Here is a 10,895-nt window from a genome sequence, read left to right as displayed (position 1 = left end):
ATAAAGTCTTCGAGACCCTAATATGCTGTTTTTATGTTCCATTTATTCAGACAAACCTTTATTGCATTACATTGTTAAATAAGGAATTGTTAAGAACTGCTCTTTTACACAGAAAAAGAAAAAGGTCAACTTTCAAATATCATAAAATATGACCTATATGCTGCTGCAACACAACTTTTGGAATGGAATGTGTCCAAATTACACAGCTGCTTCAGATGAATCAGCCAATCAGAGTGCAGCCCGAGGGGAGGGAGGGTTGGATCGAGTGGCACTGTCAAACCAAGATGGAAATACAGTACATGTACAAGAGACGTGTCCGATAAGATGTATAAGAGATTGTTTCAGTTCTGTTAACGACATTTCCTGCAATGTAAACCCTGCTCGTCGCCTCAGGAGCTTGCAGGTCAAATCCATGATACGAGATAAAGGAGTGGCTCAGAGAGAGACGTTTCTTTTAGATGTCATGCGCTTGCTGCTTCGCGATCTTTGATTTCAAGTGCTCCTTGTATGCCAGAATGTCCCTATTCCACTTTGTGATGGTTTGATTCTCGCACACCCAGATCTCCTGAGCCACCTGGAGAAAGAGACGACGATTACACTCTAGGCCTGCGCCATTTTAAAAGCAAATGTTAAATGAAGTCAAACGATAAGATATTTACCAGTTGAATTAGCCTGAAGTCGTGGCTAACTAGCATCGTGCCGCCTTCAAACTCGTTGATGGCCTCTCCCAACGCGTCGATGGTCTCGATATCCAAGTGATTGGTGGGCTCGTCGAGGAACAACAAGTGAGGGTTCTGCCAGGCCAGCCAGGCAAAACACACCCGGCACTTCTGACCATCAGACAAGTTCCTGATCGGACTAACCTGGAAGACATTTCAGTTGTAAATTTAGAGACTAGTGCAGAAAAATAACTAAATTCCATTTAGCACTTTCCCATGTTCATCTGGAGGAGTAACCCAAGCCTACCTGCTGTTTCCCAGTCAGCCCGTAGCGGCCGATGATCTTCCTCATGTCCTCTTTTTCTTTGATGTCAGGATAACACTTCATCATGTACTCCAAAGGAGACAGGTCCAGTTCCAGCTGCTCCGTCAGATGCTGGAACACGAGCAGATACACAGAAGACGTTTAGTTCTACAGTAAATGTACTTTTTGTCTCCTAGGTCTAACAGTTGCCCTGAATCTGATAGAGCCTTTGGAAATTACAACCACAAAAAATATTCCTTTGTATTTTTACATCAAAATCCAATGATCTTTTCTTCTCGAGTGTGTCTGTAGGTAAGCTCATACCAATCACAATATCATGACATTTAGCCAACAATCAATCTGCAATTTTAGTGACAAGGGAGGCTTGTGTGGAGCCACAGTCCTCTGTAGCTACATTCTAAGCCTGCCTACTTTAAAGCGGTCCAATCATGTGCAAAAGATTTGATTTAAACCCCTCTTGTAACTGTACACTACTCAAATATTTCATTCCACTGGGACTTTAAAAAGAGATGACGTCGACAGTGTTTTACCTGGTGATATCTGCCAATCTTGACGTGAGAGTTTTTGCGGATCATACCATCAGTGGGGAGGAGCTACAAAAAGAAAGAGAATGAACTTCAATACTCTTGACAAGTGCAGGTTGTTGCAGGAGTGTGGGGAACGGCTGTGCCTACCTCTCCCATCAGCAGCTTCAGCAGTGTGGACTTGCCGGCTCCATTGGGCCCCACCAGAGCCACTCGTGTGTCCAAGTCAATACCAAACTCTAGGTTTTTATATATGTGCGGCTACAGGAAACATTGAGAGAGTGAGACTGAGAAATGCATCCATACGTCAAGTGAACAAAGTGCCGTCCGTGCTGTAGCGTAAACTGTACTCACTGCGTCGTCCCTGTACTTGAAGCTCACGTTCTGAACCATGATGACAGGAGGAGGAATCTTCCCACAGGGATGAAAGGAAAATGACAGAGTCTGTGGCAGACAAGAGGCAGATGTTAGTACCAGACTATACATGTTCTCTCAAAATGTGTGGCCCTTTCTGACAAACACTGGAAGTTTCCAAACCTGCCCGACCGCATCAGTACATTACCTTGTCGCTGACAACTTTTTCAGTCAAGCCTGAGGCCACCATCTTCTGCAGCGTCTTCTCTTTGCTCTGTGCCTGTCGGGCGAGCTTCGCAGAGCCGTGACCAAACCTGGCAATGTAATTCTAGAGGAGAGGGATGCAAAAAGAACAATGACTACAAGTGTAATATGAAATTATGTACAGAACGTGTTTGTTAAAATCTCATCGACCAGAGATGAGTTTGAGTCTGCTCTGATCGATCCATTGTGTGCAGTGGAAATATTCCACCACATGGTGTGTCTCGTTTACCTTCATGTGTGTTATCTGGTCCTGTTCCCAGTTGAAGCGCTTCATCTGGTTCTCTTCCAGCTCCTCTCTGGTCTTCACATACTGGTCGTAGTTACCCTTAAAAGCAGAAATGGATGTGCACGGTCATCCAAAAGGGTAGCACACAGACACATAATTAGTAACAGCCTTTTAGCGTGATGAGATCACATATAGCAGAGCTTATTTAGGATGTTTCAAGGGATGCTGAGGTGTCTTTATTTTAAGGTGGTTCCAGCCAGATGTGCTTACCGTGTAGTATTTCAGTTTTCTGAGATTCAGGTGGATGATGTTGGTGCACACACCATTCAGGAAGTCTTGAGAGTGTGAGACGAGCACAAGGATTCGCTTGAACCTGACAACGAGAGGATGGGAGGATGAGCACCACATGTCAACTGTTAGACTTGTACACAATTGAGGAAGTAGGGGGTGAACTTACGAACTGAGCTCCTCCTCCAACCACACACAAGCATCCAGATCCAAATGGTTAGTGGGCTCATCCAGCAGCAGCATGAAGGGCTTTATGAACAGGGCCCTAAATAAATAGTCATTCAAATTTAGATTCAGAGGAAACTTTTCATTGTGAAAGTTTTTTCTGTATACATATATATGCAGTGCGAATCAAGAGCGCGTCACGCAAAACGTATCGGCATAGTAGCTCCGACACAGAAGGATGCATCACATCATGTCACTGAATGGTGTAACACAAAGCTCTTCATCTTTACCTGGCCAGAGCAACACGCATCCTCCATCCTCCACTGAAGTCCTTGAGTTTCTTCTTCTGCATGGGGCCGGTGAAACCCAAACCGTGGAGAATCCGAGAAGCTCGCACCTCTGCCTTGTCCGCATCCAGCTCCTCCAGACGCTCGTACAGCTCCATCAGCTTCTCACACTCGGCTATGCAGGGGTGAGAGAAAAGGCATTTAATATCAATTTCAATCAATGTAGCTATGGTATAACTATATACACAAAAAAATACAAAAACCCTCTGCAGTTAGTTGGTACATGACATTTAACTCACAGTCCTCAGCTGCAAGTCTCTCTGCCTCCTTCTCCAGCATAATCCTCTGCTCATCCACTTCCATGACACACTCCAGAGCAGTCTTCTCGCTGGGGGCCATCTCCCGGGTCAAGTGGTAAATATCTATGTGCTCTGGAATGGGAATCTCACGGTGCCCGATGGCCGACAACAGCATGGATTTTCCTGGAAGACATAAGTCGATAGGAAATTTATTTTGCTCAACATATCAAAAATCCATCCTGTGTTACATTTATCCCACCTCTACTTAGGGGAACTGCTGTACACAAGCGAATGTGCAAGTGTGGTGACTGATAGGATACTGACTAGTATATGTCATTTGCCAGGAGAAATCTTTTTACCTGTGCCGTTGAGGCCAATGAGACCATAGCGTCTGCCCGAGTTGAGCTCCAGGCTTGTGTCCGCTAGCAGCTCTTGACCGTGGAAGGTGAGCGACAGGCTGGCTACGTGGACATCGGTGCTGTTGGGGTGCGAGGCCAGTACGCCAGTCACCGCCCGTGCCTCCGTCTTCGCCAGCTCAAATTCATCCAGCTCCTTTGTCAAACTGACGATCCCTATAAAGAAAGCAAAAGTTAATACAAGACATCTCGGGAATGATACAAGCCCTAGGAAATCACAACTAAGCCTATACCAATTACTCAAAGATCAGTTCTCCTCTCACCATTGCTATCGGCTCCATTGAGCTGAGTTTCTGCTTGTTCACCCTCCTCACCCTCCTCATCAGTTCTCTTTGTACGCTGGCGATTTTTGGCAGCCTCCTTCTTCTTCAATGCCTTCTTCTTGGCTAGGTCAGATGGCATGGTTGTGAAAGGCTTTTTTTTTTTTTTTAAAGGACACAAATAGATTAACATTCTTCTTCTCGAACATGATATACAATGTGATGTAATTGTATGTATACCATATTACATACCCATATTCTCAATTATTAGAAGATTTCGATAATATCTGACTAGTTTAATGAGGGTATACATCTGGGTAAAAAAAATGGCTAACGGTAATAGCCTACAGAAAGTAGCGTGTGCAGAAACTTGTATGACGCGCGGCTTAACCGGCGTCATAAACGTGCCGGTAAATGAACTCAGGGTGTAACGTTAACTTCATCTCCAGTTGACTTTAAGGAAGGAGCAACGCTAATGTGGTTAACGGTAACAGTTAATGATGACGGTGACAATGCTAACGAACACCGGCAGCATTTTGATTTCTTCCAGTCCCACCTGCTCGCACGTTGGGTTCCTCGCATTATACAGCCCGATAGCCCCACTGATAAAAGCTAAAAAAAAGGTAGCGGATGCCGCTAACATTAACGGTAGATTTGTCCCTTCAGAGCGAATTAATAATAGACGACAGCACCCACATAGTCGTGTTTGCTTTATAAAACATGATGTAATATAACGTTATAGGGGAGAGAACTTAGCAAATTTGATAAACTAGCGTTAACGTTAGCCCGCTAGCTAACCACAGCTGACGGGCCTGAGCGGCTAAGGCTAACATTACGCAAGGCCCAACTAGCTAGCTACTACCAAGCTCTCAAAGCGGTTAATATTCGTTTTTCAAGCCCGTTATTTATGTTTAACATAAAACTGTGTATATCAGCCATTTGACCGGTAGTTGTCAGACCCGGAAAATATCTCTTACCTCGACAATGTGTTACTGGTCTCGGGAGCACACCGATGTCTCGTGTCCAATTTTGCCGGGTGGATGTAGCCGCACGCCAAGCCGCCAGACGGACCATATATGGTCATACAGGGGCGGTGACAATTAATATACCCGCCCCTTCCCGTGGGACTGCAGTAAAATGTCCTTTTACTCCTTAAATGAATCGCAGATTTAATTTATAAATCGGTAATAATGTATTTATTGGTTGGGACTAACTAGACAGAGGCTCAATTATTACTCTAACGTTTGCTAATAAACCTGACAATAAAACTGTGATGTAACCATACAGATAATGTTTCTAAGTGGACCTTTTTCACATATATTAATATATTGACACTTATCATACGTTCATACATATATCACATATACCATCCTTATCGCATAAGCACGCATAAGTCAGTCATAGGTGATGCTGCAGCAGCTCAAGTGATGATGAGGGTAAAACCTTAAAACTGCCGTTAAACACCACCGAAGAAGAAGAAGAAGAAGAAGAAGAAGAAGAAGAAGAGGTGTGTGTGTGGCATACAGTTTTTGAGGATGTCAAGAAACTGAAGAAAATGGACGACATATGGCTATGCGTGACGGATTTTTTACCCGCATCAACGGTGAAAAATGGGACTTATTCCTTGAAGATGGATCGACGAGAGACATATCTGCACTAAACGATGCTAGCCTGCTAGCTTGCTCTGTGATGTTTGGTCCTCCGACACACAACGTTAGCTGTTGGTTAAAAATTCAGACACGGACGACAGAACTTTTAAATCCTCTTGCGTCTGTTTTTTAAAATTACCGACTAATTAGAGTAACGTAGACTAAAACTGTTAACTTTACCAGGTGACGTTTGACGTCTTGCTACACTAGTTAGCTGACTTTAGATGCAGCTATTAGCATTAAAGCTAGCCCCCAAAAAATATAGTTCAGCTAATTATCATATCGTTAATGAATACCCTGAGTTTATATGACAATGACTTAACCATCTTACGCCGCCATAACCCTGAATAGTGCTACGATATTTGCAAACCAACGTTAGTTTATGACGTTAACCTACACGTTTCCAATTTGAATCATCTTCAAATATGAGGTCGAAGATAAGACAAAGTGTCTTACGTTTGCTAAATCTTACGAGGTAACGATAGGTTGATTTTAAACTTTATAACGACGACCTGAAGACAGGGACACTATGTGATATTTGAGGCCATTTTCTCTTCCCCTAACATAGGTTCATCTTTAGCTGGTACATTTTTTCCAGAGCAGTCTCATCTAGTCTAGCTCATTACTTCTAGATATGCGTCTTTCCTCTTTTCTGGCCGTGTTCAGGCCTGCTTTACCCCTCATCCTCGGGCTGTCTCTGGGCTGCAGCCTGAGCCTGTTGATGGTGTCCTGGACACAAGGGGACACCGACGACTCCTGTGGAGATGAACTGGGCAATGGGAGGCTGTTCAGGACCCGAGGAGATGCCCAGAGGGACTCGAGGGATGGGGCCGGAGATGAAGACGTCCAGCCACGGATCGTGCCCTATCACAAGGACCCAAACAAGCCGCACAAGAAAGTCCTCAGGTGAGTGTGGAAGTCCAAACACCACAGTAATGTTCTGTGAAAAGTTTGTGTCAATGGTATAGAAGGGCTTTTTGCAATAACATAGCTACATGCAGCCCCTTTTCAACTAATTGCAAGATTTCCATTTGCTAATTCTGTTCAAATCTCCCCTGCAATAATCTAAATGCACTGAGCGGGATATACAGTTTAGTAGGCAGATACATTAGAGATCAGTCAAATCTCCCTTTTCATGTCTTATTTCAAATCTGACAGCTGATTATTGGATTGATATCTTACCCTGAAATCAATATTTCAATTGATTGTTATGATAAATGATCCACTTTATTCTGTACGTCCTCTATCTATTTGCTCTCTCCAGAACTCGTTACATTCACACTGAACTGGGCATCAGAGAGCGACTGTTGGTGGGCGTGCTGACCTCCCGGGCCACCCTCAACACGCTGGCGGTGGCGGTGAATCGCACAGTCGCCCACCGCTTCCACCGCACCTTCTTCTTCACGGGCCTGCGCAGCCCCAAGGTGCCTCACGGCATGACCGTGGTGGCGCACGGCGACGACCGTCCGGTGTGGCTGATGTACGAGACAATCCGCCACCTCCATCAGCACTACGGCTCCGACTACGACTGGTTCCTCTTAGCCCAGGACGACACCTACATGCAAGCGGATCGGCTGTCGGAGCTGGTGGGCCACCTCAGTGCGGGCCAGGACCTTTACATGGGCAGGGCGGAGGAGTTTATTGGCGGGGAAGAGAAGGCACGCTACTGCCACGGCGGCTACGGCTACCTGCTGTCCCGCAGCCTGCTGGCCCGTCTGCAGCCACACCTCGACACCTGCCGTAATGACATCCTCAGTGTGAGACCCGATGAGTGGCTGGGCCGCTGCATTATTGACTACCTGGGTCTCAGCTGTGTGGAGGTGCACCAGGTCAGACCAATGCATGGGTAGCAATAGAAACGTGCATGGTATTTTGATCAATTTGACACAGTTTTATCGGTGCGATATCAGTATTAACATTTCTTCTTCTTCTCAATGTTTGTGTGGCTCACAGGAGATGACCTACCGGTACTTTGAGCTCGGGAAAAACGCAGATCCAGAGCGTGAAGATGGCGTTCAGTTTAAAAATGCCTTCGCGGTCCACCCTATATCAGAGCCAAATCTCATGTACCGGCTGCACAAACGATTCAGCCAGATTGAGCTGGAATGGACGTACCTACAGATACAACAGCTGCAGGTTCGTAATGCTCAACACAGAAAATTCCCGAGGAATACAATATTTCAACATGTCAGGAAAGCCAAAGACGAGGGATTGGGTGTTTTGCTAGGGCATGAAGTGTTACATTCCAGTGTTATCATCCTGTGACTACGCACGCCTGAGAACCCTTATCATGTAATTTGAGTAGCAGTGAATGATAGCTCATTAACATTGTGTTGACATTATTTTAAATGTGCTTTACGCCACAAAGCAATCACGAATGCCTTAAAGGGAAGTGTTTACACACTAGACAGTGAGTATGTTTTTAGCTTTTATTATTATTTTTCTGTGTATGTTCTTCAGGTGCAGATCAACAACCTGAGTGACCTGACACCAGAGGGCAAAGCCGGAGTCACGTGGCCCATCGGAATCAACCCCCCCTTCAAACCAAGAACCCGTTTTGAGGTCATAAACTGGGAGTACTTCACAGAGGCGCACATCTACTCGTGCATCGACAGCGCCCCCAAGTGTGAGATGAGAGGGGCCGACCGCGCGGACGTGAACGCAGTGCTGGAGATCGCGGTGGAGCGGCTGAACGAGCGCTACCAGCCCCAGCTTCGGTTCCGCAAGCGCCGTCTGCTAAACGGCTACAGGCGCTTCGATCCCACGCGCGGTATGGAGTACGTGCTGGACCTCGCGCTGGAGGCCTACACCCAGAAAGGCCACAGTCAAGTCATCGCCAAACGGGTCAACCTGTTGCGACCGCTGAGCGCCGTCGAGATTATCCCCATGCCCTATGTGACGGAGGCAACGCGGGTGCAGGTTATCCTGCCCGTTACTGCCCAGGATCAGGACTTTGTAGGTAACTTCCTCGACATGTACGTGATGAACACGTTGGACACGCATGACAATGTGTTACTCACGTTCCTGTTCATCTACGACCCCTTCGATGCGCAGCGGGTCAGCCAGACCGACGTGTTCGCCGGCATCAAGGCCATGATCGGGGAGGTGGAGAAGCGCTACAGAGATGTGAAGATCCCCTGGATCAGCGTGAAGACGGAGGTGCCCTCACAGGTCAAGCTGATGGACATCATCTCTAAGAAGCACCCCGTGGACACGCTGTTTTTCCTGGCCGGCGTGTGGACGGAGGTCAACGCCGACTTCCTGAATCGCTGCAGAATGAACGCCATCAGCAACTGGCAGGTGTTCTTCCCCATCCACTTCCAGGAGTACAGCCCCGCCGTCATGTACCGTGACCAGCAGCCCTCCGCGGCCTCCTCCTCCTTCGCGTCGGAGTCGCTGCGTGATGGACACTTCGACCGCCACGTCTTCGACGAGGCCTGCTTTTACAACGCCGACTACATGACCGCACGGACCAAGATGGCCGCCGACATCTTAGACAACGAGGAGCTGCTGGAAAGCATGGACGTGTACGACATATTCGTGCGTTACTCGGGCCTGCACGTGTTCAGGGCCGTGGAGCCGGCGCTGATCCAGAAGTACGTGAGGCGAGCGTGCAACCCACGATTCAGCGAGGACATCTACCACCGCTGCGTCCTCAGCAACCTGGAGGGTCTGGGCTCACGCTCGCATCTAGCCATGGCTCTTTTTGAACAAGAGCAGGCCAACAGCACCTAGAAGCCTGCCTGGACTCTCACTGAGTAATGTGAATTATTATATGGTACTTTTGTGACCCATACAGGGAAATTTACACCCTTGTATTTGGCAGAAGGAGGTCAGGACCAGCTGAGGGACCGCATCGTCTTGCTCATGGACACTTTGGCCAAGAAAATAAGTTCTCTTCCAGCTGAAAATCTCTGCTCAGAACATATGAGTACCACACCTTGACCTGACTCATGGGTCTATAACTTTGACTCAGTCTTGTCTCGACTTATGAGTGACGGAGGCGTCTGAACGGGATTACTGTTACATGTTTTCCTGCCATTCTTCTTACAGGAGGTGAGCAACAATATTTATACTTAAAAATATAGGAGGTTGTGTGTTGAAATACGAAAACTTGAGCCAAAAGTCTTCCCGAGTGAAGATGTTTAAAATAATACTGGAAACAAACTGAAGCCGTTGGCTGCCTTTTCTTTTTTTAAGAGGTATTAAAGGGTGCTATTTCTGTTCAGAGTTCTTTCTTCATTCCTACTGTCCATCAGACAAGAAGATATCTGTTTATAGGGTCTGTTTGCGGCCTGCTTGGAACAGTACCGGAGGTATCTGTATGTGGTCAGCGGTGTCCTATTCAGAATAATAAAATGCAGTCTGTCCGGTCTGTCCGGCAGCTCTTTACTGCAGCGCCTGCAGGCAGTGAACAGTTTGTTCCACAGCAGCCGGCCCCGCCTCGTCTCCCCACATTGAGTCGGCCCGGGCCTCCCTGGGTTTTTTGGCGAGTGTTTCTGTACACACGTCTTTGGGGAGAGAAGTGAACCCAGTGCCCAAGGGGGGGAGGGTCGTGTCTAGCTAGCCAAGGTCGCTATAGCCGTGGTGGTGTGGGTGGCTAACCTTCACAGCGAGGTGGTTGAACAAGCTGACTGGATCACTTCATTCTGCCTCAGACGGTCTCACTGAGGCCCCTTAACCTCCCCCCCACACAACTTCTCCATGTTATCGGGACAGCAGCCGGGTGAAAGAGGCTCTTTCTGGAGGTGGGGAGCGGGGCCGTGGAGAGGGCCTCCACCTGCTCCCTCGTGGTGAGGCCGGCGGACAATACAATGCCTGTCTGCCACCTCATGAGGAACGGAAAAATGTAACCCACCAATGAGTTACTGAGTGTTCCTTTAATGAAGGGCTGCTTACTTATTTGCATAATTGGTTCCTGCATCTGCAGAACAAACAGTTAACAGCACAGAAATGGAATGTGGGGAAAAACATCATCTGCTTTTCATGGGGAGGAGTGCATTTGTGGTGGGAAAAGAATAAAGATGTGGATATCAAAGGGTGCATTTGAGTAATTTTGCCCATGGATGTTTGAGAGTTCTTAAAAAAAACAAAAACTTTTTTTTAATCTTTTACCTATAATTAAAGAGTCCGGGTAGGTTACACTCCTTGAGACCTCAGATACCTGTTATTGTCAGCA

General features: G+C 46.9%; 2 protein-coding genes across 2 annotated transcripts; one reads left to right on the top strand and one right to left on the bottom strand.

The window, feature by feature from the left end:
• Positions 1-23: 23 nt before the first annotated feature.
• abcf2b (ATP-binding cassette, sub-family F (GCN20), member 2b) lies at positions 24-5,130 on the bottom strand. The gene is made up of 15 exons (XM_079292250.1): positions 5,045-5,130; positions 4,071-4,221; positions 3,751-3,963; positions 3,392-3,574; positions 3,096-3,267; positions 2,810-2,905; positions 2,623-2,725; positions 2,356-2,451; positions 2,071-2,190; positions 1,863-1,952; positions 1,659-1,769; positions 1,515-1,577; positions 967-1,095; positions 660-863; positions 24-574 (listed from the first exon to the last, which is right to left on the bottom strand). The coding sequence occupies exons 2-15, from the start codon at positions 4,207-4,209 to the stop codon at positions 455-457; spliced, it is 1,839 nt and encodes a 612-aa protein (XP_079148376.1). The 5' UTR covers positions 4,210-4,221; positions 5,045-5,130; the 3' UTR covers positions 24-454.
• Positions 5,131-5,581: 451 nt separating this feature from the next.
• Positions 5,582-10,721, top strand: chpf2 (chondroitin polymerizing factor 2). The gene is made up of 4 exons (XM_079291684.1): positions 5,582-6,622; positions 6,981-7,545; positions 7,670-7,852; positions 8,177-10,721. The coding sequence occupies exons 1-4, from the start codon at positions 6,351-6,353 to the stop codon at positions 9,449-9,451; spliced, it is 2,295 nt and encodes a 764-aa protein (XP_079147810.1). The 5' UTR covers positions 5,582-6,350; the 3' UTR covers positions 9,452-10,721.
• The last annotated feature ends 174 nt before the right edge of the window (positions 10,722-10,895 follow it).

Source organism: Melanostigma gelatinosum, assembly GCF_949748355.1.
Source record: "Melanostigma gelatinosum genome assembly, chromosome: 20".
NCBI classification, from domain to species: Eukaryota; Metazoa; Chordata; class Actinopteri; order Perciformes; family Zoarcidae; genus Melanostigma; species Melanostigma gelatinosum.
The sequence above is the reverse complement of the archived record's forward strand: the minus strand, read 5'-3'. Positions and strand labels throughout refer to the sequence as shown.

Bases quoted from the DNA above. Each gene is read 5' to 3' on its own strand.
- abcf2b (XM_079292250.1), bottom strand. From the start codon at position 4,209: ATGCCATCTGACCTAGCCAAGAAGAAGGCATTGAAGAAGAAGGAGGCT. The intron at 3,575-3,750 runs GTAAAAAGATTT...TATGTCTTCCAG, and splicing joins CATTGGCCTCAACGGCACAG to GAAAATCCATGCTGTTGTCG. The intron at 1,770-1,862 runs GTGAGTACAGTT...TGTTTCCTGTAG, and splicing joins TCAAGTACAGGGACGACGCA to CCGCACATATATAAAAACCT.
- chpf2 (XM_079291684.1), top strand. From the start codon at position 6,351: ATGCGTCTTTCCTCTTTTCTGGCCGTGTTCAGGCCTGCTTTACCCCTC. The intron at 6,623-6,980 runs GTGAGTGTGGAA...TGCTCTCTCCAG, and splicing joins CCGCACAAGAAAGTCCTCAG to AACTCGTTACATTCACACTG. The intron at 7,546-7,669 runs GTCAGACCAATG...TGTGGCTCACAG, and splicing joins GCTGTGTGGAGGTGCACCAG to GAGATGACCTACCGGTACTT.